Below are 25,117 nucleotides of genomic sequence, written 5' to 3'. Positions count from 1 at the left end.
GCTGCTGGCTGAGGATTCAGTTTATTGTGCAGAATGCTTTCAGTAAAAAGCCGGACTGGTGAAAATGAAACGAAGTACAAAAATAAATAGACTTTTGTAATGGTATCACAATTCCACACAAAATAAAAAGATAAATATGTATAAATACAAAACGGCAAGTACAAAACCAAATCCTGGCACTTGTCAAAGAGAAAGGCCTCATGAAAGTTTTAAAAATAAAATAAATAAATAAACATACCCTTGTGCTATAATGCTTTGTTACACACTGGAAACATGCTTGAAGAGAAAGAGATTGCTCTTCAAATGTGAAGCCCTAAGAGAAGGAAAACATTCATTTCTACTAACACACTAAACCTATCTGTGCATCAACATACTGCATAAGCTAATAAATACAACACATAAAAAACATCCATTAAAAACATCAATCTTTAGTGCTGCTATATCAACAGCACCTTCTGTCATCTGTGACACAGGTTACTCTTGTCACTGTTAATTCTTCACCTCTTGGGTTGTTTTCCACTCCTAAGGAAAGGTGACAACTAAAATACAGCTTTAACGCCCACCGGGTGAGGCGGAGACTTGCCTCGGGCATTTTCTGTATGACAATTGAGATTTTAAAGCACCACAGCATTTGTATGAAAGAGGCAGGTCTTCCACTGGTGCAACTCTTAAATTTACACCATTAGGGGAGACCCCTGGCCCCAGGCTTTCAAACAAACCAAGCAGTGCCATTCTTCAAGGTGCTTGGGCAGTGTTTTTGCCATTTTCCAAGCATGCAATTTGGGTAACTTAGTGCCTGATATAACACACCTGCTTTGAACAGCATCATGAGCTGCAGAGGACAGACTTTGTGGCAGAAAAACGCCACAGGCCGGTGCTACAGTCAAGCCAATCCACTCGTTACTGCCCATGAAGGTACTGTCCTCATGCCATTATTAATGTTCCTCTTTCTTGTGATTTACCACAATGAAATCTTCAGTAAGCCTTTTTTCTCTTACATTCTTGTCAACACATTACAAAGCTTCCAAAGTTTAGTGTGTTGTATTGTATTGACCCTGAAAAGTACCAAAATATAACCTAATTTACATTCCGGCAGTCAGTTCTCTACTGCAAAGATTATACAGCCGAGCTTTTCTCTCTAGAGCTTTGTTAATATCATGTCTCAAGTTCATTAAAAGGTGGAGAATTACACTCACCTCAAATTGATGGATAATATCCATCAGATGGAAGACTAAGGTAAAATATGACCATGATCTTTTAATGTTAGATATTCATAAATATGGAAGTGTTTGGACGTGGTAGTAATTCTCTACCTGCAGAAATCATTACTTCAGTGCAAGGGCCTGTTAGATCACAGCTGAAGATAAACTGCTCAAAAAACCTGCACCTCTCGTCAATTAAATGTAACATATCTGAATTACAATTACAGACTGAAATAACTATTCAAGTCTGAAATGGTAAGACAGTTAAAATCTTACCTTCTGAAGTGTTTGTAGAACCTACACATCTCCATATTGGACAGATGTTGTTTCCATAAAAAATGCAGTAGATAACAGGGCAATAAAAACCCAGGGCTCTTTCATTAGAGTGGTCTGATCTACCACACATATAAATGCACAGTTTTGATTTAGTCAGTGTAATATGTCCATCAGCCCAACAGTGAATCTGGACCATGTCTGTCCAGCTCATAAGAAATGCAAAACATTTGGGACAAGGTCTTTAGTACTGAAATTGAGTTAATCTCATTCCTACAGAAAGTACATTCAAAACAGCTGCTGACAAATTCACTGTCTTGAAAGCTCACTTTTGTTTAAATTAGGTTTGGGGGTTTTATTCACATTTAGCTGCTTTAACTTTATGGTAAGAAACTGAATATATACCCATGACTTACTTATGGTGGTACTCATACACAGAAATTGAAATCTAAATAATGCAAAAAGCTACGTCAGACACTAGAATTAGAAAATGCGAAAAAGTCGCAAATGACCTTCATGTTGCCCTGTGGTAGTCTTTAAATAAACAAGATTATTAATATTTTATATTGTAATACTAGCCTGTACAACAAGTTTTAACATGCAATTTCCCCACAAGCATTAGAGCTTCAAGGCAGCTTCAATATGATTGTGTTAATGTGTCATCTGAAAATAACATATTAAGTTTATAATGTCTAAATATACATATATGTAAAGAAGATATAATATTAAAAACAGTGCTGAGAATGCCATCATTAAAACACAGCCATTTTATCCCAGTGAATGTTGTCTCCTCAAATTATCACAACATTTGGCTTCTTTCTTTGGGTTCTTCCTGCATATGCTCCTAAAAATAAGTAGAAACATTACCATATTAAAATTAATAGTAATGGGTTTTGAAACAGGATTATCCAACAAAAATAGCTGAAAAAAATTGGGACAATTTTGTTTTAAAGTAGTATTATGCATTCAGTATTATGCATTCACGAGTTTTAAAGTGACAATTTTCATAATGCTACACCCCAAAAGCCTTATAAAAACTACCTATAGGTTCAAAAGTAATGACATTCTATTGCCCTACTTGATAACTATTCTATCTTCTTTTTTGGTATTCTAAAACAATGAAATCCAACCACAATTCACAATTTTTTAAAAGAACTATCATATAACCTAGACAGATGAAATGGCTTGGTACGTTTAACTAGGCCATGCATTACTTTTAAACAAATTATCAATTAAAAAATATTGTACAAGTTGAATACTTAAGTTAACTCTTTCCTTTTGACAGACTAATTAAAACAAGAGACAGCTGTAGGCTCCCATATGTCAATAAGACAACCAGAATTAGAAGTGCAGTATTAAGTTAATCAGGCAGAGCCCTTATAAAAGGAAGGATGCTTAAGTAAAAAAATAATATACAAACAAGTAAGTCTTTCCAGATGGAGCAAGTATATACATATATACATCCATTTAAAAATCCATATTATGCTATACATAGCACAAGTATCTTCTAGAAGTGAAGGTTCAGCACAGCAGGCTGCTAAAAATTAGCATAACTCAGAATTCTTCAGGTTCAAGCAGTTATCAATAAAGTGCAGCAGTGTGAGCAAACACTTCCACAAAGCGGTGAAAATCATACCACAGGGTGCAGAGCAGTGGGAATGGAAGACAGCCATGAGATAGAAATGATTACCAGGCAGTAAATGAACGTGACAAACAAAGTGCCAGTCCTTTTTAGACTCTTTGGTTACTCTTGGTCAGAGCTGCAGTGGTTACTTACAGGTGTCCAGAGGCTGTGATCAGCAAAGGCCAAAGCAGCTTTGGGATTACCCAGAGCCCTCACATCTCAACAGGGTCCCACTACACAAAAGGCATTCTCACTGCCCAGCCCACCTCAGTGCTCTGCTCTTCAGATCACCTGGGATCTCATAGGACAGACATGGTGCTTTTTCAGTGATAAACACTACCCCTTATGTCAGTTCAAGTGTCCTCCAAGTTTTATAAAAATTAAACACAAGTAATAGGATATAACTGTAATAGCATATGAGTGTGCAAAAATCCTCCAGCAATCTAGGCTTAGGAATTGCAGAAGGCAAATATGAATAAAAACAGTGACAGTTCTGAAAACAATTATCACCTATCCTTTTCCAGTGGCAAGGGGCAATCACACAAGGCCTCTCTCCTGGGACAAAAGACAGACCTGCTACTCACACACAGCAGGTCTGAGGCTTCCTGAAGTATGGCCTGAAAGCAAACACACTCCACAGCCGCCATCATCTCACATGGGCAAGCTGTGCCCTTGGCTTGGCCAAGTGCTACCACCACCCAGATATTCTGTGTGCCTCCTGCCCTCTGTTTGCTTTCCACTGGAAAGGAAACTGGGCAGAGGAGATGAGTAGGTCTTGTAGGAGCAACCTGATCTCAACTACCTTCTGTCTAACACAATCAGACCTCATCTAATGCCCTGCCTGGCCCTGCTTGCAGGCTATTGACAGAACGTCTCGGTCTGATTTAAACTAATTGAACTTAAAAAAAAATACTGATTTATGAATCTGTACATTTCTCTTAAGCACAAAACTTCGAATTGAAGGAGAAAAAACAACAAAAATTAAGTTTAGGATTGCCACTTGATTCCTAAACAAAATGTCTTCTTGCCAGAAAAAGACAACAAGGAGTCTGAGTGGTATCAAAGCTACAAAGCCCTTTGCAGATAGAATTTAAAACAACAATCAGGAGGACAAAAGAAAAAAACATTGGCCAAGTATGTTATCGTTTTCTTCTGAGGGTTTGTCTCATATTGAAGCTGAATGTATTTATAATAGCTGTATCTTACTAGTCCTCCTTACCTTTTTGCCCCTCTAATAAGCACAATTTAATTGGTAGTCAGGAATGAACGAAGACAAGAAATTAAATCACCACCCTATTTAACCTACTGCCAGACTTTTCACTATTCACATTTCACCCCTATATAAAGGGGACCCATAATTCTTTTTCATTATTGCAAAACTATGCAGATTGTTTCTTTAATGCCCATGTAATAATTTCAGAATGCATTTCTATTCATTTAGTACAAGAAGTGTAAACTATTTCTAAAGGAGCACACAGAAGTGTTGGTATTGCATCACAGGAACATGTGATGTCCAAGCTCTACACGAGGTTACTGAGCAACCAGAACTAATCAGCATACAACTGGTTAGACACATCTGCCTGATGTTCCAAGAAGGCCACTGCAGAAGGCATTCAATGACTTTCCAGATACTTGATAAATAGCAACAAGGCAAAGAGAAATTTGGAGATCTATCCCAAAGGATTCTTTTCATTGCCAAGTGTGACCTGCCACAACTTTGGTAATTATGACTAAGACAAACTCAGGGATTTCCTTAGCAGAGCAGCATACACTGCCAACGCAGAAAAGTGTTGAATGCTTAACTGGATGTCTGGTGCCGGACACAATGTGAACACTACTGTGGTTCATTACAACCTCAGTTTGAATCATGTGAGTTTGGGATGGCATCCAAACCCTGAATGGTGCCAAACCTGACCCTGACACCACCCTAACACTACTACTCTTTCACAATATCTGTAATACTACAAGAGGTAGAGGTTTCGATTGTTTTGTTGTCCCTGTTTTTCAGCACATTTATTTATTAGTCAGTAGAAAACTCACAGATGAACACTTGCCTTAATGGCTACCTCTGGTTGCTAAAATTATATTATTTACTTTATTTTCTGCTTTATATTTAAGGAAGATTATTTATTATCTTCGCTAACTTTTCTGTAGTGTCATTGAGTCAACCAAACAATTGCCTTGCTTTGCTTTGGTGATGACAGCACTACCAAGAGAACTAACAACAGAAAAATAAATGAACTCTGGTTGTGATCTCTTCACCTGCCTTTTATTTCCCCCTCTGATACTGCAGTTATCTACGTTTATGCACACTGCCTCACTATACATCGTTCTGTGGCCACTTCTCTTGGCTTCACAAAGCAGCATCTGGGAAAACATCCCACTTAAACAGTGTAAAACACACTGCCTTCAAACTCACAGATACTCCCTGCCAGCATTGCCCTGGGGCAGCAACAAATAAGAATTTCCCTTATAGGAAAGGTTTGATCCTTAATACATACAGATTATTTAAAACATTATGGAAAACATTTGAAGTCCTACTACATTATGCATTTCCCTTATTAAGCCCCAAAATGCCCAATTTTTATACTTAACTTGTGGAACTCGCCTTTGAGAACAAAGTGTAATTCAGACCTTAAATAGTTTTAAAACCTCTCAACCACTTTACCTTTGGATAAATCTAGGTTTGTCACCTAAGAAATTTAAAATCTAGTTTAAAAAAATATAAATTGTGTAAGATCATTCATAGTGATTTACTAGAGGTTCAGCACTATTATCAAACCTTTCATATAAAAGGTAACCAATCAGTAATCTCTGTATGGTAGCACAGAAATACTCCTCTTTTAAACTTGGGTCATTAAGACCCAAACATGCTGTAAGATGCAACAGGAATATATATATATATATATATATATATATATATATATATATATATATATATAAATAATTTTAGGGCTGTATGATGAGTGAACACCCACTGAAGAGTCTGAAACTGTCCTTCCTGTCTTTTCAATATGCTCCATGCTGAAGATGTGTGTACAGAACTAAGAATCAAACGAAGATTCTAATCCAAGACTCTTTTGACTACTATCAATTTCTCAACAGTTCCAGTGAATATATCTGGCAATCTTTTCTATGACTGGGCATCTGGTGAGTGAAAGCAAATGAGCTGTGCAGCACATTCTATATAGTATGTTTATAGAATTCTAAAGTGGATGGTTCAGTTACCAGTGCAGGTTTGTTTGAAGAGATAGGTTAGACTTTAGGCATAGCAAAGCAGGTGCACAAGGAAAGGAAAACAATATATTTCCAATTTATTTTTTTCTAGATACTAGTAATTTATTTACTGTAAGATCCAAGCACCAATTTTCTACACACCTGTAACAGGCTTGTTAGACACTCTGCTCCCTGAGGCCTTCCTTCTATTTTGTTCAACCCCATTCACTGTGGTCTTAGGGGTTCTAATTAAATATAAAAGAGTTAATAAGTCACTTGCAACAAAGTTGAAAGGCTGTATACAAATATATAGACACTATCAAAATGTATTTGTCATAAAAACATTTTTACAATGTCCCACAGAGCCTCTTCCTGAGCACCTGTATAGTTCCTATTGATATTATTATGGCTTACATAGATACATTAAGTAGAAAAACATCTCCCCATGAACAGATTGAAAAACTCTATTCAAGAAACTGTTTTAGTTTAGATACCATGGCATTACAGTCTACATATAAAAATACACATAGTTCATTAAGTGGAAACAAAGCTTCATGGAATGAATGTTACAAATAGAAATGTTGGAACAGTGTAAATGAAGACAATACATAACAGGATGACAACAATAAATATTTTCCTATAGTACAGGGTAAAACAATGCTTCATCACTCTCTCAAAATGCTGAAAGAAGTCATTATTTTTACTCTGAACAACAGTTGTACTGTTCTGTGTAAACATTATTCATCAATCACTGTTACTGCACTTTGCATTTAGTTTCATCTTTAGGCTAGAAACATGCTGTGGTCTTACCCTTGTCTGCAAAGCAGTCTATGAACTGGGGCATTCTGTCCTTGGTTTGGTTGAAGTATGCTGTCAAAATACAAACTTTTATTAGTGCTTTTTCTCTTTAAAAATGAAAGTCTCTCAAGAAATACCAAATTATGCATCATGTTTCACATAAAAAATTTCAGAAAGGCTAACAGGTTTTGTAATGCAAATGACATGGTAGCCAAAGGGGCTGGAATTAAAATTCCAGAATAGGATTCCTACTTCCACTATTTAAAGCAAAGAAACAAAAACGCACACGGATAGATGTCGCTCAACAGTGCCTTGGGTTCTCAGTCATTGATGAGAACACACAGGAAAAAGGGCTGAATTGCTTACAATAGCCCTTGAAGGCTGCACTGCATGCGTAGACTGCATGTCTTCAGAGCTTTTGGGTAAACATGGGATAAAAACTGTTTTTAAGGGATGCCAGGTACCTGACTTTTAATACAAGGTAAGTGTGCTGACAGGCCTCATAAGAAAGCTTCTGTTGTCTGCCTGCCCAACACATCCTGAACACTAACTTCTGTGATTTGAGCAAACAATCACACAGTCTAGGAACAAAACTTTCCTCACAATAGAAAGCCACTTCTTTTCTGACAGCTTCCTAAAGATAAGCATTATCAATAATTCCACTGCAAAGCAGAGGGTATTAGGAAAGTAGTAGTGCCAAACTGAAGCTTAATAGTGCATCTCAGACAAAAACTTTAAACCTGAGCACCAAGACTTAAAGCCATAAATAAATAACCTCTGAAGATAAAATTTCAGAACTGACTCTGAAGAAAACATCTTTTTCCTAATTTATAATGAGCTAATAAACCCTTTTCTTGGGCCATGGTAAATCAGATTTCATTAATTTTCATAATAATAGTAGCAGTAATTGAGCTGATCAATGGCAAACCGATAGTACAGATCACAGAATCCATTACTGTAAGACAGTTTCTTAAAAGCATCTTAATACGAGTAACCCACCGGTTTTCAGCAGTTTTTTGTTTGATAATTATTTTTTTACTTGGTATTCCCATTTCTGAAGCCCTAGAGAAACAAAAGTATTGAAACATATTTCAATTAACAAATCATCATCCAGGTCTTGAACAGAAACACTCAGAGAAAGCCTACAAGAGGAACTACACCTACATGTAATACTGTCACAGCAGTCCTACAGATTAACACTTCTTTACTCACAAGCAAGTGTAACAACAGTCCACTGTGTTGCCAGATAATGCCTGCTACCATTCCCCAGAAAAACTTTGCCAGAGATAATCTATCAAATGTCTCTATTGCTACGCACTTTAGATAGATAAAATCACTTGGGCCACTTTTCACAGTCTGCAAAATCAACCATAAGCTAAGCATCCACCACTGCATTATAGTGTAAATGCACAACTTAGAACAAACATTTTTCTCTTTACAAACAAGAAGTCTCTTAGAAGTAAGAACAAAGTACAATTAGCAAGACACCACACACCTAGAAAGCTTTTCACTCATTCTTCCTAGCAGAGATGCCAGTTTGCAAAGAAACTGTTATCCCATAAACTTCTCCTATTTCCTATGCCTCCTACTCCTTCTCTTGAACTCCTTTCACCAACCCTCCCCACCCAAGGGAGAGCTGCACATACTTCATGTACTTTTTCCTGTCCAGAGATTTCTGTGTAGCAGTTGAAAGTGTCACTCGCTCTCTTGGGCTCTTTACTTTATCCTACAAAAAAGATGATACAGAATAAAGTTACATACAAAAGCATAATTAAAAATTTAGATTTAAGAAACACTGTACAGGGTGAGGAAGAATCTCTTAAATGCACAATGACTCATTACTTAAAGTCCTGAAACAGTTTACATTCCCTGGAATCTAACACACCATTTGCCTGAGCATCTTCTCTTTACGAACTTCACGATCGTGACGCAGAATATTCATCCTCTCTGATGCGTCCATTGTGAAAAAGATGTCATGGATGTCATACAGAGCAGCTCGCAGCTGGAAAGAATCATAAAAACGTTAATAAAATAGTCAATCAAGTTTACATGCCCATGGTTTTGAACATCAACCTCTTTTTGCTTTCAATCTAAACAAAACACTTAATAACTTCAAAAATCACTTTTTGAACTCAAATAGTTTTGTGTCAAGCAAAAAAAAAGGAATTTTCTCTTCTTTAAACAACGCCACTCTCAAGGTTTTATGTATTTATGTTAAAAAGCAGAATAGCTGGGAAAGACAAAGGAGAAGGTTTAAGTTGTGTCACCTGAGCCATTACTCTTTCATGAAGGCATGCATCTTGTGCTGACACACTTCCTCTTTTCAATGGGGCTTCAGACTGAAAATTTCTTATGAACTCCAGAGTATCCTGGGAAAGATGGGAAAATATAAAGAGTAAGCACCAGGCATAACCCTTCATAACAAAGCAATCATTACAAACAGTACACACAGCAAAAAGATTCTTTGTTTGACTTGGACCTTATGACACTAAGCAATGCATCACTGAAACATGTTCATGTGCAGCCCCAAAATCTTCTGAGAGCAGAAAATGCAGGATTTCATCTGTCAATGGAAGGCAGGAACAAAAACAAACAGGAAAGAAGCTGCCTAGTACAAAAAAGCTTATCTTACTTTTACAGTTTGCTTAAGGTGCTTCAGTTTCTCTGTCTGCAGGAGTCGACGAGTGAGAAATCCCTTTGCCACTGCAGTGATCTTGTTGAACTTCATTTGTATGTCTGGAGTGAAAACCTTAAAAAAAATTCAAAACCTTTTACAAAAAAGCAATTACGAATTATTTATCAAATAACATCCATCAAATGACGTGAGTTTTCAGGTAAGAAAAAAGCTGTTGATAAAGCTTTGACTGGGCTCAAAATACCCACCATAATTTAGCAAAAGCAATATATTGCTATGTGATTATTTTGCATATGCGAATAAGAAAAATAACCTACACGGTTCTCTTATGTAATCAAATTTGAAACAGGAGTGGATACTAAAATTTTCTGTTAACAGTGCCTTACAAAAACATGAGGGGCTTTTAGGATAAAAATGAATCTTTTTTTTTTCCCTTACCTGAGACCACCTAGTTTTGATCCTACTACTTGGCCTGCATACTGAGGTTTTTATAACTCCACTACCTGATGGTCCCCAGAGATAGAATGAAGTTTCACCTGTTGAAGAGAAGGTGTTGGGTGCTGTATGAGCAAAACCTGCGCAGAAAGCAGAACACACAGTTGAACACACACTTCTGCCAATGAAGTAATGCTTGTGTCTGTGGATACACTCAGCTCAAGGGTCACGGCCTTGTCTACAAGGTCATTTATAGGCAAGAAGCAAGCTGAGTATTTCTGATTGATTTCCATGCAAAATTTACTAAACAGGAGACAGAACAAAACATTTCACAATGTTCTGGAACAGGTGAGAGGTGTTCCATCAGTTAACAGCTGTATTGCCTTGCTGTTAGGAGCCCTTGGCAGAGGCCCTCAGAACCTTCTACACAAATGTGACCACTTGGCCCAGTGCTGTGCAGCTACATGGCACGAGGATAATCCTTCTGGGACATGATGCAAATCCAGATCCTCATCCTTGATCAAAGGAGGTTATTCTTAGCTTGTTTTCCTTGGATGTGCCCTACAACAGTTACATAACAAATGCAGTACATGGAACAGTTGAAGGATAGCTGAACCTGTGCTAAATGCCAGTGACACAAAGATGGAACAGCCTTTGTTTCACAAATGCTGTCCCCAGCTGAGGGCAGCAGCCCTCTGTGTACCCTGAGCAGGAACACTGCACTTATCCACACAGTGGGGATGATCCAGTCAAGCACTGTAGAACCAATTATATCACAATACTTCATCTATATTCTTCCCTCCAAGTTTTACCAATGCTGGTGGAGTTTGTGTTATGGCCTGTCTCCAGCTGAGACTGCACACTTTCCAGCAAGCCACTTTCACTTTTTTTCCTCCACTCCAACTCCATCCTACTGTTAATATTCAGTTTGGAAATTTCTATTTCCGTTGTAGTAACCTTCTCTCCTTTCAACTTTCTGTCACGCTCCTCCAGTTCCTACAAAAGGAAGATTTAACCATGAGGCTATTTTTCTAACTCTGCAAAGCAACAGAATATACATTCAAACCCCACTGCTGCCTGACAAACATCCATACAACACAAAACCTTTGCTTAGAATTCTTCCTGTCGACCTTACCTTCTGCAATTTCTCCTGTTCTCTCTCTTGTTCAGCAATCAGAATCGACAGTTGTTGTGCATGCTGTTCTTCAAGTCTTTTTTTCATTTCTTCAAAGGCCAGCATTTTAGTTTTCAAAATATCTTCTGAGAAAATAGGTAACACAGAATCAAATATTAAATACTATCTACATGATCTTTGCCAGAGACATCCATCCTTTACCAGAGGTAATTTTCATCATCAGTAAAAGTAAAAAAGATGTCTTTGATATCAGGTTTCTTTGATATTAGGTTCCCATTATGTATTGCACAGAATCACATCATTTACTAGTCCTTCAAAATATTTGCATGTTCATATTTGTGAACTGAATTTGTGCATGGAACAGGAGTAACACCAAAAGCCCATATTAAAACAGGGACATGGAAAATACAGCTCTAAGAATTGTTATACTTGCTGGAGTGAATTACCATTATTTATGCCACTTCAGCCTCATTTAGTAGAGACACATGCACAAGTAACATAATCTCGAATTTGAAGAAAATACCTATACGGTTTTCTTTTAATTTACATAGGCTACCTTTTCTTTTAGTAGTCTTATTTAGACCTCGTGGCATAAGAATTTTCTTTGTAAAACTAAATTCCAACTTCTAGACTGAAACAGGAAATCAGTATTGTGAAGCCAAATTAAATTAGAGAAATGAGGCTTCTGATAAGAAACATCAGTGACTAATGATCACCTAAAAGATTTATAAACTGAGAAGTAAACCTCAAGCACAGGAAATCTCTTACCTTTTGCCATATTTTCAAGGATTGCATTCTTGGTAATGTAAACTGATCCCACGGGATATTTCTGTTCTTGATACCACTGCTTCTCTTGTTCTTCCATTCCAACTCGTACAGCAAAGGAACTGTTTTCTTTTTGGCAGTTGTCAGTGTCCAAATCAAGTCTACGTTTTACCCTTTCAAAGTTTTCTGGGAACTGCTCATTTGCTGAGGAAACACTTGGAGTATTATCCATCTGCTGTTGCACATTCTTGCTCTGCGTTAATAGTGGAGATGGATTTTCCACATCATAGGATTTGTTGAGCTCCTTTGGAGAATTACATTTACTGTTTTCTGGCAAAGTAGCTGGTTTCATTTCGTTCACAGCCAGGATCTTCTGTGTCACTGCAGACTGACTGATGACAAAGGGCTCATTCACTCTTGGAGGTGTCATACTAGTGCTGCTCTCTACTTTATACAGGCCTCTACTGTCCATCACCACCTGTCCTTCCACTGTAGCTGACACTGTCCCTCTGCTCTCAAAGAGCCCAAAGGAATGGCGATTTGCTCTGCCAATCCCCAACCCATCACTAGGGCCTGAAGAATTCCTGCTGACAGGAATTCGGCCAGGACAAACCGAAGTGAAGTCTGCCATGAACTTTGGCACTGATTCAGACACATTGTTTTTATCTGCAATATCTTGCATGATTAAATCCATTGTTCTACCCTTACCTTTAGGACTTAACTCATAAGCACTCACAGGGCTGTTTATAATGATGTGTCCCATGGATAAAGGTCTTGGGCGCCGTCGGTGCATTTTAGGGCTCATGCTTGGCTCTGGGCTTGGCAATTTGGCATAGGAGCCTGTAATGCTCCTGACAATGCTACTGTCACGCTCATACATGGAATTCTTTTTCAATTCCTCATCTGAATCCGAATCCACCAAAGAGAGTGTTCCAACTCTCATAGGTATGTCTACTTTAGAAAAACTGGATAAAGTGGACATACTTGTGTTATGAGCAGAGGCACCTTGGAGAAGGGTATTTGATTTATTAAGACTGGGTTTATCAAGCATCTGAGCAGTGCAACTTCTGCCTGTAAACTTTGCTCTCTCTTTCACAGAGTCAGTTGTTTTAACACCGTCATTTTCTTTATCTGAATGACTTTCACTCATACTCCTCTTTGAATTGCTTTTTGAGGTACGCTTGCTTTGCTCTTTCTCTGTGTACTCCCTAGACTTCTTTATCAGGTTCTGAAGACTCATTACACATGGATCTTGGACATCCTCATCTGATGGTGACCCCACTCGTCCCTCCTGCTTCTGCAGAGCCTGAGACGGGAGCCTGTTACACATCTTACCAGGCGATGCAGCCCTTGCACACACGGCAGCTTCCGAGAAGCAACTCTCACTTGGCTTTGAAGAAACGTTTTCTTCTGCTGCTTTGACTACTTCTGTCACATTTGATGTCATTTGCCCTGCAGTTTCTGATGGCCTAAGTTCTGGTGTCTTTTCCAGGTCCATAGCACCGTGCCTTTCAGGAGAACATGCTGAATTGATACCTGATAGAGCTGTGAGATCAGTAAAAGCCTTTGAATCCAAATCAGGGCAAGAACTCTCAGCCTGCAATGTGTTCACGTCACTCATGCTAGGTCCTTTCTTCACCTGCAAATTAAAATTTTAAAAAATGACAGATTTTCAATGAAATCTCAGATTCCTGCAAACTTCACCTGAACTTTAAAAGAAATTTTGAAACCAATTTTATTTAAGTGAGAATCACGTTACTTCTAGCCAGCATCTGTTTAAACAGATTTTCACACTACAGTTATTCTGTGTGCTGAGTCTCATATTCAAAAGGACACAATTGGAAACAAACAAACAAACAAAAAACTTACATTATTTTTGTATTCAACATACTTTCCTGGTCTGCTGGTCAAACCCCAAGCCATATGAATGTTGCCATACACACTCAGTAAACAATGCAAACTACAGAGTGTTGTTTGCCACCCTGGTAACTCAACAAACTCAATATTAACCTGCTTAAGCAACAGTTTAATCTAAAGGCTGTGTTACAGCTGTTACAAAGACACATAATAATTCCTTGCTTAGATGTATTTAATAGTCTTTTAAATTAACACCTCTACAAAATTCATCATTGAAGCGTAAAGAAAAAACATTGTTGCAGTAAAATTTTAAAGCACACAAAAGAATTTCAAGTTGTTGTGAAGGTAATTTTAATTCTGTAATCATAAAGTTGAATATCGATTATTTTATGATTAAGCTATAAGCTTGCAAATAAAGCAGCTCTAACACAGGGGAGTCGTTCACTTGTTTTAACAATCTAGTTGTTTCCAACACTCTTACAAACGAAGCAGTGAGCTCTGCCTTTTGCATATAGCAAAAGAAGCAGTGAAAAGCAAGTCCCATGCACTACAATAAGTACCAGTAAATAATCAATTATCAGGACACACAGCACGAAATACTAGCAAATGCTGGTTCTGGGGAGTTAGTTGCTATTCAAGGTTATATTGGGGAATACTTAAACCTCAACACTTTCTCAAAATGTCTATAAGCAGTGACTTTCTGTAAATCTATGAGGCAGCTTCGGACTCACACTACCTGAATATTTTCTACAATCTCCTGAACACGATCCAGTAAAGTTTTTTTCTGGGACTCCCGTTTCCTGGTCTCTAGGTCCAGTGCTTTCTCCTTATACTGCTGCATTTCCTTTTTCTTTTCAAGGCTAAGCTGCAAAACAGAGTGTAACAAACATGGTTTATATCAGTAGATGTGAATTTCAATACAGAAATTCATTTTTATGGAAATAAAATGAAATAAAATGAAATGAAATAAAATAAAAAAAATGAAATCCATATTTATGGAAATAAATTTAAAGGAAAAACAGCAGAACAAAACAATTAGAAGAACAGAGATCACCTGAAATTTTGTGCACATGTTAAATGCCAGCTTCTCCTCAACCAATTTTTTAAGGGAGTGTGTACAAAATGCCTTCCTGGCACACATGCAAATGAACATGAATTTAAAACAGCATTTATAGAATTTTCCATGAACATTACATGGTATGGTATTAATCTGATGCAGGATTCAGACATTTTTTCTAAAATCCCTTAAAATATCCTTTTACAAATATCAATTTAGAAATAAGCATTTGTAAATTAAGAATATGGCATTATATCCGCAACTTATATCTGTATTGTGATTTTTGGACATTGTTATTAGAGACTCACTCCCATTTCTTCCCATCACTAAAACAAGGAAGTGTCAGCTGCAGTATTGCAGAAACTACCAACAATCCTCAGCTTAGCTCAGTTTGCATTAGCACAGAATGACTTAACATAATTGATGAGCCTGTGGAATACATTAGAGAAAGATGCAAACTCATGCAGAAAAATTTCCTCAAAAGCTTTTAACTATTCTGGTATTTCTTATTTGCATTTTTTACACCAATAAATTAACTCATGTGTTCAATATCTGAAATATCAATATGATTTTACATGAAGCCCAGCAGTAACGTCATTGAAATCCATCAACATTTGTGCTCCTCTTAGGAAGACAATTACTAAAATATTAAAGGAAATGCAGTCAGTGTGAGGAGGAAAAAGTATATTTTAACCCTCACTTAGTAAGATTAAGATTAGAAATGCTTAGAATACACTAAGCAGCAGGTCAGACGACAGCTCACACAGACACCTTCAGAAGAATCATACAAGTGCATATGAAAGCCAGTGCCAATAGCACAGTTAGTACACTAGGGAGGAAAAGGGGTAGAAAAGGCCTTACCAGGGGAGAAAGCACAGGGACTCCATAGAATTGAATGAGAGAGGTATTTCTGTTCTGAAAAGTCAAAGAGGTTTCTCCTTTTATTGCCTCTTCTTGGATTCTGGAAAGATGCTTCCTACAGAATATTTCATAGTCCTCCATCTTCATGTTATCTAAGCTGCAAAGAATAATAACATTACCCTTCCATGTACTTCCAAGACCTTGAAGGGAAAACAACATCACCATTAATTGTGTCACTATGTTTTGGGAAGCAAATTCTACATTAGAAAACCTAATTCTCTCTTCTTCCTATCATTAACAAAGTCTGCAAAACTCTTCTTTATTTTCCCCTATGAAAGAAGACTGTATATATGAGCAAACATGATCACAAGTACAGAGAAGTGAGCAAGCATTGAGATAATCAGGATTTACAAAACTGCACCTGCTAAAGATAATTTCCATCAAAGACTAAACCTTTGAGATCTTCCACCGGACAGATCCCATCAACTGTCAAAAAACCAAAACCTAAACCAAAACAAAAACAAACAAACAAATAAACCCCACTAAAAACCAGCCCAAAGTAAATTTCAGCCCAATTGGATTAAAAAAAATAATAATAATTAAAAAGCCTTTACATGTTCAGGGTGCTGGGAGGAATTCGTGTCTCACTCCCATGAGACTCCGCCTCGATGTATCCCTTCATGAACAGATGCCAATACTTAAACCACATGAAAAAAAAAAATAAAAAAATACAGCCTTATCTCCTTAAAAGCGCCCAAATATCTGAAAGATCTGTCACTGTCAGTCCCCACCGGAGCGAGCCCCGCACCGCCTGCCAAGGCCTGCCAAGGCTTTGTTCCCTCGCACGCCGCTTCGGCGGACTCCTGCCCGCCCGCTCTGCGACACCGAGCCCGCCCCAGGTCGGGCCCGATGCATTGCCCCCGGCACGGCCCCGGCGTCCCCCGCACGGGCCCCGCCCAAGGGCTCAGTACCTGCGCGGGGCTCGGCGCCGCCCCACCGCTCCTCGGCAACCGCCGCCACAACGGCCGCGCCGCCGCACTACGGGCCCCAGCGCGCCCCGCGCCGCCCCGCCCCCGCTGCCTCCCCTGCGCCACAGGGCCGCGGACAGGCGCTGCGGGCGGCCTGGCGCTCCCTCCGCACACAACCGCGGGACAGCTCCGCCGGGTCTAGGCGGGCGCCCAGCAAAGGCAGCCCTAGATCAGCGACATGTGAGGGGATGGAGCGACATGATTTCCAGCCATTTCCACCCACAGCTCTCCCAGACAAATTCCTCTGATGGCACGGGTGTAATCTGTTCTGCTTCATCCCGTTACATATCACACGCGTGTGCAGTCCTTGTGTGCTCAGGGCCACGAATGTGGCGCCGCAGGTATCAGTTTCAGCGAGCGCGCTGCGATAAGAAAGATAAACATGCGCAGCTGTCCTCATGCTCTGTGAGGACGGCATCCACAAGGCCGGCATCCATGAGGGCACCACCCCAGACACCTTATCCCTGCCGGCCCGGCGGCAGCCAGCTGCCGGCCCAGCCAATCCAGGAGCAGGTAACACGCACCTGTCAGGTAGGTCATGCGGAAGGAAAATCCACGCTTGTTTGCCAGCACTTGGCCCAGGCATAATTAATTTAAATAAATGGAAGCATCCAATTCCTAGTATTTAGAGCTGTTAAAGCTGTCATTCTTCTTTCAAAAAACAACTTCATCATGTTACCTCTTCAACAACCATTGAGGGGTTCTTTTTATAAATCTTCATCGTTAATCTTAACAAATGCTGTTGTTTATCAAAAAAATTTTAAATATGTTAGGCATCTAATTAGACAGTCCATTATTTGTTGTGCATCTCCATATATATCTCTGATTTTTCTTTAGCTACACCTTGCAGAAACACAAAACCACTGACAGAGTATCTGAAATGCTCAGAACCAGCTAGGACACTATGTGGCAGATATTTATCTCAGCAATTAAAAAAAAAAATAATCAAAAAACACCAAATAACCCACCCCAACAATTTAGAAGATCGCCTCGTGCCTGTTCTATCTCTAGTCGGTCAGAGCTCCTCACTAGAAAGTCCGTTGCTTTCCATTCTTCCCACAGATAGAGACACCAAAAAAAGGATCAAAACCCTCACTTACGTTAGCACAAACTGCTAGTTCCTCGGCTTTGCTATTGCACTTCTAGACTAAACACGCCCAGTTTCTCCAACCTTCACTTAACTGGTTGTTTTCGTGCCTGTTGCTCGTCCCTCCGGATGCCTGGCGGATGTTCCCACAGGTGTCGGGTGGCCAGAGCCGCAGTCCTTGTCCAGCAGCAGCCGCCTGTGTCCGGGCAGGAGGCACCGCCTGCTCCTCCCACCCCTCCTGGGCCTGGCCTGTGGGCAGGCACGGCTGCCGTCAGACACGTAAAAACATACAACATAGAAAGTTGTCTATAACAAACCCAGCAATTAAATGGAAAATAATCACTGTGGATGCACAAGTTTCTAATTAGCCAGCTGGCATAGCTGCAGAAAGCCCTCAACACTCTCCATACACACAGGTGTTCTGCGACTCCATGGACAGTGCTACCTTTCCATTAGCACCCTTCATATTTATCCACACCATGTTCTGCCAGGTACAGCCCCTGTTTCCTTCGGTGGCCCATGTTCTACCAGAAACAGCCCCTCTTTCCCTCGGTGGCCCATGTTCTATCAGGAACAGCCCCTGTTTCCTTCGGTGTCCCATGTTCTATCAGGAACAGCCCCTGTTTTCCTCGGTGCCCCATGTTCTATCCGGAAGAGCCAATTTCCCGCAGTGCCTCTCCCAGCGTTACCTGAGGAGGCGCTTAGGGCCCGGGCCACCCCTCAGAGAGGCCGGCGGGCACCGGGCGGACGCTGCGGGCGCTGATTGGCTGCTGCAGTGACAGCCGAGTGCTGATTGGCTGGCTGATGGCGCCGCCGTCGCCCTCGGAGGCACCCTGAAGAGAGGCGGCGGCCGCGGTTCCGGCCCGACACGGACACGGACACGGACACGGACACGGACACGGACACGGACACGGACACGGACACGGACACGGACTCTGACTCTGACCCCGGCCCCGGCCCCGGCCCCCGCCATGCTGTGCCACGGGGAGGGCCTGCTGAGCTCCCTGACGGCGCTAATGGCGCTGGCGCTGGCGCTGAGCCGCAGCCCGGCGCTGGCCTGCCTGCTGCCGGCCGGGCTCTACCTGGCGCTGCAGCTCTTGGCCCTGGAGCCCGCGGCGCCCCAGAGCGCGCGGCGCGTCCTGCGGCCCCGCGGCCTCGCCGCCCGCATCGCGCACCGCGGCGGCGCGCACGACGCGCCCGAGAACACGCTGGCGGCCATCCGACAGGTCAGCACGGGCCCCGGGGCTGGCGGGGCACAGGCTCAGCCTGAGGGGCCTGGTGGGTTGTGTCTGATAGTCCGCCCTTCCAGCACCGAGCCCTCCTCGCCATAACTCCGGCTGTTCTTCCGGTACCTGCTGGAAGCTGTGTGGCTGGTTGAGTTTTCATCCCAAAGGGAATTTCAGATCAGATCTAAATCTTATGGGAGCTGTTACGGCTTTGGTGCTGATGGATATTTCAGCAGTGCTGCGATAATAAAATACTGTATTTTGTTGATGTAGCAACAGCACACGGAGAGCGGACAGCAACTCAGTAACAGGTTGTTTGGTTTTTTAAACCTTGAAGATCTGTGATGAGAATCCACTGTGTGCAGTCCTGCCATGATTTTCTGCTGCCTTATCTGCAAGGCATCAAGGCACAGCCAGGGGTCACAGTCTCTTTCTGAGAATCATTTGAAATAGTGATTATCAATCTCTGGAATGTAGTGTTTCTGTGAGGTTGAGACGTTGCTGCTCTGAGGATCTCGTACCTTTGCATGAGGCAGGACTCTTAGTCCTGATAAATTCTGAAGCTGCACAATCCTTACGTAGCAGACATCTGTAGGTAACCTCTAGTGCATACCGGGTTTTTGTCTTTCTGCTGCATTGTCCCTTTTCCCAGGAGGGCATTTGTCGTTCAGGGCAATTGGTATTGTTAGCACTTCACTCAGGTGTTTTTCTGAAGAGTTCTTGGGAAAGATCCGGGGCAGGAACAGGATGTATGAAATGTTCTAAGGCAGCCTGGCTGCTTCTTGCTCTCTGATAAGGCCATTCCTCAAAGAGGAGCAGGGATTTCCCTTCATCCAGCTACTACTTGGTACACACAGGGTAAACAGAGTTGACTAAGTGTTAAAGTGTAAGTTATGTAAACTGTAGGCATTTGATTCTCTTGTCTTTTAGAAAATAACATAACTTTGAGGCTCCGCGGTTATTACATCAGAAGGAGAGAGCAGGATTCTTTTCTGCATTTTTATCCTGAAACAGTTCCAATCCCAAGACTGAGGCAAAATCATTATGGTTTCAGCAGTAAAATAGATTAGATGGTTCAGTTGATCTATGAATGCTCTAACAGTGACCTGAATAAAACTTGCTTTGTTCTGCAGATGAAGACTACTGAAAAGTACATTAATATTTTATTTTTTTTTTTACCAAAAATACAAGCTAATTATAGCTGTACCTGTATCAAATCTATAAAGCTGTCTCTTCTGTTGTGTATGTGGATTTTTAATTTTTTTTTTTTTAAGGCAGCTGAGAATGGAGCAACGGGTGTGGAGCTGGATCTTGAATTTAGTGCAGATGGTGTTCCCATTCTCATGCACGATGACACAGTGGAAAGGACAACAGATGGGGCTGGGAGACTGCGGGACCTGACTTTTGAGGAAATCAGGAAGCTCAATCCATCTGCAAAACACAGGCTGCGGTAAATGAACTATGCTGAAATTTCTCTTTCAATAGTGGAAAAATAATTCTTGAACAAAATTCCTGATTTGATCTATCACTGATGAATTTTTTCTTAATTTAAAACTTAGTCCTATATGCTACTTCTAATTTGATTTTAGAGGCAGATGAGACTATACCTCTTTACCCACCACTACATTAGGAACAGTGAAACAGAGTCAAGATAAACTGGCTTTCAAGGACAAATTCACAGGCATCTAATGTGAAACAGGTCAATCTCTACATAAGCTTGTCCTAAATTGACTGCAAGGCATTAACGGTGCTGGGATCTTCATGATATGTCAGAATTGGCTAGATGAATTACTTGTAAGATTAATTTTATTCACGTGTATTTCTTGACTGATTGTGTTTTGAGGATTCTACACATCATGTTTATACTGTTGAAGAGCAGCTAGACAGATTTTGGATGGCCTCACTGTGACCCTAGTGGCTAATTAGGTCCTTCCTAGGAGTATGCAGGGGAAAATATTTTTATACATTACTAAGAATTTGATAACAATGTAGCTTCTGCAATATCATAAGTGAGTCCATTTCAGAGGAAGAACTCATGGTGTACTCCTGAGACAGTGCATTAGGGAATTCCAGAGCTGCAAATGTGTGGCACAAGGAGTATCTTCCCTGTCTCACTGGAAAGGTGATCACCTGGGCCATGCAGCAGGAGTTTCCACAGGCAGTGACTGCTGAGCAGCTGCTGTTCACTGTCAAGAGTGAATGAACAGTCACCTCATCAGGAATGATTTATTGATGGGTGAAGCTGCTTCTGCTGAATCCTCAGCTTGTCTTGCCTGTTCTACCAGAATCTGCATTTCTGGCTCAGGGCTGGGGAGTGCAGTACGACAGGAGGAAGGCAGCAGTTGAGACTGAAGGCTTGTTTGTGGGAGTTGGGGAAGGAGGTGAAGAATTGGGGGTGGTGTTTCGGGGTGGGCCATGGGGCCAGTGAGCAATGGATCCCACCTTCCAGTGCCAGTGCAGCAGCAAACTGTGCATCACCCCTCTGTGGTTGGCCCATGTGTGTTGACCGCATTCCAATGAGTTCTCTGTTTCTACAGGAGCCAATTCCAAGATGAAAAGATACCAACTCTGAGAGAAGCTGTTGTGGAGTCTATGCATCACAATCTTACAATCTACTTTGATGTCAAAGGCCATGCAAATCAGGTACTGCTCACTGCAGCATGACACCTCTCCTCACCCCTTCTTTAGGTTTCTGACCTTCTGTTGTGTTGGTCTCAAACTGGTCTCTGTGGTACAGTCCCTTCTTTAACATGAGCATGCCCAGGTCTGCTGCTTGTGTCACCCGAAGTTGTCGTGGGAAGCTGCAACTTAAAATCGCCACAAGGCTTGTGCTAGTGCTGCACTCAGCTCACAGCAATGCTGTGAAACAGAGCAAAGGTGATTCACTGCTGTGCTGAGGCTCATCTTCAGCCTCCAGTGAAGTATCTGTAATTTGCATTACTAAAGGCAGATGCAAATGATCCATCAAGAATATTTTATATAAATTAGAATAATTTTTTTCTTTAGCCAGCAAAACATAGGAATAAATAATTTTCCTTTTGAACTAAAACATAGGTACTACTAAAAAATTATATCCACAACATATTGAAGGGTATTTCAAACACTGAGAATCCTACTCATTTTTGTAAATAGAGTAATGAACAGAAATTCTTTTGCAAAAAACCAAAATGTTGTTTCTATGTTAATGCTATAAACAAGATGCTGTTTTTTTCTTCTCCCTTTCTATTTCACTCCTGCAACACAACAGGGAAGTGTTTTTGAGATTGTTCTAAAATGACTTTGCAGTGTAAATTAAATATAAGCATATGTATAACATCTCTGTGTGTCTCTGATTGTAGGCAGTTGATGCCCTGAAACAGCTCTACCAGGAATTTCCACAGTTGTATAACAGCAGCATAGTCTGTTCTTTCATGCCAGATGTTGTTTATAAGGTGATGTTTCCTAAAAATCTATTTTTTTTTTATTTTTTTACTCCTGTCTGGGAGTTTCAGTATGGTATTAAACTCTCAGTTACAGGTAACTTTTGGACTGTTCAAATTCCTAAGGCTTTTAAAAACAAATGAAACATAATGCATAGTCTCATTAGATTACTCATTAGATGCAAATAGGAGTCGACAGCAATTCCCTCCCTTCTGAAAGCAGTGCAGACAGATGTGAATTGCTTTTCTAGTTGGTGTCTGGCCAGATACCCATGTGCAAGGTACCTGCTAAATAAACCTCTTATTCCAGATTACTCCTAAAACTCTTTCCTCATTCTTGCCAAGTTACTTTTTTTTTTCCCATTCTATACATTGCATGACTGCTATGTAATTTTTTTAACATAAGAGCTGGTGCTTATTCAGTATGATTCAAAGAAAAAAAAACCCTATAAAATATCATCTTTCTAAAAGAGTTACAAAAGGATCTGGAGGGGAAGGGCAGAAGGATTCTGGTAGACTTGTAAATGTACACCAGGACTTTGTATCTAATTTCAAAAATTTTATTTAGTGCAGCTGGGCTTTTGGATGAATTACAGTCTTTTCTCCTTGGTCCTGCAGATGAGACAAGCTGACAGAAACGTTGTGACAGCACTGACACACAGGCCCTGGCAGCTGAGTCACCTGGGAGATGGGACACCCCGATTCAATTCCTTCTGGAAGCATTTCTTGTATATGGTGATGGATGTCATTCTGGACTGGAGCCTACACAGTTTCTTGTGGAGATTATGTGGGGTTTCAGCTTTCCTCATACAGAAAAATTTTGTTTCTCAGTAAGTGTTAAAGTTTGCTTACATATCAGGAGATACTCTTTTCCGTTAGTATGTAGGGTGGGATTAACACAGTATGTGCTTATCAAAATGTTCCATTTAGTCCTAGGTAAGATATCTTGATAATTTCTTTATTCTGTGCTGTTTTATGATTTTAAGCCTCTATCTTTTTTATCTGAATTTTTACCTTCTGTTAGAGCCTACATTTAATCTCAAAAAGTGTTTGTTGCTTTTCCCTGTTTACAATAAGAAAACACAAAAAAATGATGTTGCAGAAGGTGACACACTATTGTTCCTTGACGTGATGCTGATGCAAGACCAAAACTCTGCTGTAGCCTCAGTACTGTCTGCTTTAACTCTGTGTAGTGCCAGGCTCCTCTCAGGGTGTCTCTGTTCCTTGCAGGGACTATGTGAGGCACTGGTCTTCCAGAGGGATTCAAGTGGTTGCCTGGACAGTGAACACGTTTGCAGAGAAAAGCTACTATGAAAGTGTCCTTGACTGCAGCTACATCACTGACAGCTTGGTGGAGGACTGTGACCCTCACTACTGACCCAGCCCCAGCACACTGGCATCCTGGGGCAGGTCTGCAGCCATGGAGATGCAGATGGAGAGCTCTGGGAAGGGCAGAGCAGCAGTTGACTTCTGCCTGTGCTTACATCTCAAATGCTGGTGCACTGGCCAAAGCTGTGGTACAGCCACACACACTCCGAGGAAATCACTGTAATGTGAAAGGATCAGATTTGACAACCCCATTGGGCCATACCTTGTGAATGCTGGTGGCTTTATAATCGTCTGGCTATTCCTCAGCTTTGTTAAAATTTTGGTTCTAAATTTATATCAGCAATTTTGGTGTCAAAATTTTAAATCATAACTTGACGTTAGTAGTTTTAACAGCATGTTCTACAAGTGTTTACTAATTTGAGGTTGATTTACAGCGCCTTAAAATAATTTGTTTTACTGTTCTTAAAAATGGTATAATGGTGCCAGACTGGAAGATGAGTATATTTCCCTGCCCTGCCTGGAAAGATGGCTGTGCTGAATCCTGATGAGGAAGAAAAAGCTAACTTTCCATGTGTGATGTGAAGGTTATGAGAATTAACAAATACTTGAGTTGCTTCTTATCTTCCAGACCTTTTAAGAGACGCAAGGGAGGACAGGAAATTGTTTCTCCTAATGAAGAAATGACACAGCACATGAATGTATTTATTTTTAAGAGAAAGTTGTATATTGAGTGCTGGTAAGCAGTAGAACAAACAGAGCTGAAATGTCTTTTTAGTGTGCTTTTGGTTGCATGATTGAAGGGCACTCAGGTATATGGAAACTGTAATCCAGATTTAACTTGAACTCCAAAGAGTCTGCAGTTAAAATAAACAAGTCTCTGAGAATTCATGGGGAAATGTTCTTTATATGCTGTGCAGAAGGGCACTGATGTAAAATGTCAAAATTAGTGCAGATTGTCCCAATTAGGGTAAACCCAAACTTCTGGAACACCACAGATTCATGCTACAACCTGCTGGAGGTGGGGTTGAGCTTTTTGTTTGTATTCTGAGCTCCATCCAGGCACAAAGAAGCACACAGGAGATGCTTTTCCCTCTCAGGCTAACAAGAGCCTCTTCCATTTGTTCACTCACCCCCCTGTCCTGCAGAAGCAGCAATCTTAGCCTCTTAGTG

At 40.6% G+C, this 25,117-nt stretch overlaps 2 protein-coding genes across 12 annotated transcripts; one reads left to right on the top strand and one right to left on the bottom strand.

The window, feature by feature from the left end:
* Positions 1-5: 5 nt before the first annotated feature.
* CCP110 (centriolar coiled-coil protein 110) lies at positions 6-16,926 on the bottom strand. 7 transcript variants are annotated; one of them, XM_066329620.1, is made up of 16 exons: positions 16,830-16,872; positions 16,473-16,555; positions 15,859-16,015; positions 14,677-14,805; positions 12,087-13,722; positions 11,319-11,443; positions 10,996-11,179; positions 10,187-10,323; positions 9,746-9,862; positions 9,381-9,482; positions 8,999-9,115; positions 8,760-8,839; positions 8,113-8,175; positions 7,126-7,185; positions 6,478-6,560; positions 6-2,319 (listed from the first exon to the last, which is right to left on the bottom strand). In XM_066329620.1, exons 2-16 carry the CDS (start codon positions 16,538-16,540, stop codon positions 2,267-2,269), a joined length of 3,111 nt encoding a protein of 1,036 aa, XP_066185717.1. In that variant the 5' UTR covers positions 16,541-16,555; positions 16,830-16,872; the 3' UTR covers positions 6-2,266. The 7 variants fall into 7 exon arrangements, with proteins under 7 accessions (XP_066185717.1, XP_066185715.1, XP_066185711.1 ...); XM_066329618.1 differs by lacking the exon at positions 16,473-16,555 and having other exon boundaries at positions 16,830-16,926; XM_066329614.1 differs by lacking the exon at positions 16,830-16,872 and having other exon boundaries at positions 16,473-16,801.
* A 50-nt stretch (positions 16,927-16,976) lies between these two features.
* GDE1 (glycerophosphodiester phosphodiesterase 1) lies at positions 16,977-24,831 on the top strand. Of its 5 annotated transcripts, none has more exons than XM_066329631.1 (6): positions 16,981-17,417; positions 20,474-20,649; positions 21,737-21,842; positions 22,538-22,630; positions 23,237-23,448; positions 23,849-24,831. In XM_066329631.1, the coding sequence occupies exons 1-6, from the start codon at positions 17,085-17,087 to the stop codon at positions 23,994-23,996; spliced, it is 1,068 nt and encodes a 355-aa protein (XP_066185728.1). In that variant the 5' UTR covers positions 16,981-17,084; the 3' UTR covers positions 23,997-24,831. The 5 variants fall into 5 exon arrangements, with proteins under 5 accessions (XP_066185729.1, XP_066185728.1, XP_066185733.1 ...); XM_066329636.1 differs by lacking the exon at positions 16,981-17,417 and adding an exon at positions 18,796-19,199; XM_066329635.1 differs by lacking the exon at positions 16,981-17,417 and adding an exon at positions 19,156-19,199 and having other exon boundaries at positions 20,478-20,649.
* The last annotated feature ends 286 nt before the right edge of the window (positions 24,832-25,117 follow it).

This window comes from Sylvia atricapilla, chromosome 15 (assembly GCF_009819655.1).
Source record: "Sylvia atricapilla isolate bSylAtr1 chromosome 15, bSylAtr1.pri, whole genome shotgun sequence".
Taxonomy (NCBI): Eukaryota; Metazoa; Chordata; class Aves; order Passeriformes; family Sylviidae; genus Sylvia; species Sylvia atricapilla.
Note: the sequence above shows the minus strand (reverse complement) of the source record. Positions and strands in the feature narration are given on the sequence as shown.

What these genes read in the sequence shown, in the direction of transcription:
- CCP110 (XM_066329614.1), bottom strand. Translation starts at nt 16,567, where the DNA reads ATGTGGTTTAAGTATTGGCATCTGTTCATGAAGGGATACATCGAGGCG. An exon ending in CAAAAAACTGCTGAAAACCG is followed by an intron (nt 7,186 to 8,112) that starts GTGGGTTACTCG and finishes GTATTTTGACAG; the next exon opens with CATACTTCAACCAAACCAAG. An exon ending in AGACTGCTTTGCAGACAAGG is followed by an intron (nt 6,561 to 7,125) that starts GTAAGACCACAG and finishes ATATTTAATTAG; the next exon opens with AACCCCTAAGACCACAGTGA.
- GDE1 (XM_066329631.1), top strand. Translation starts at nt 17,085, where the DNA reads ATGATTTCCAGCCATTTCCACCCACAGCTCTCCCAGACAAATTCCTCT. An exon ending in AGGTAACACGCACCTGTCAG is followed by an intron (nt 17,418 to 20,473) that starts GTAGGTCATGCG and finishes TTTTTTTTTAAG; the next exon opens with GCAGCTGAGAATGGAGCAAC. An exon ending in TCTGCAAAACACAGGCTGCG is followed by an intron (nt 20,650 to 21,736) that starts GTAAATGAACTA and finishes CTGTTTCTACAG; the next exon opens with GAGCCAATTCCAAGATGAAA.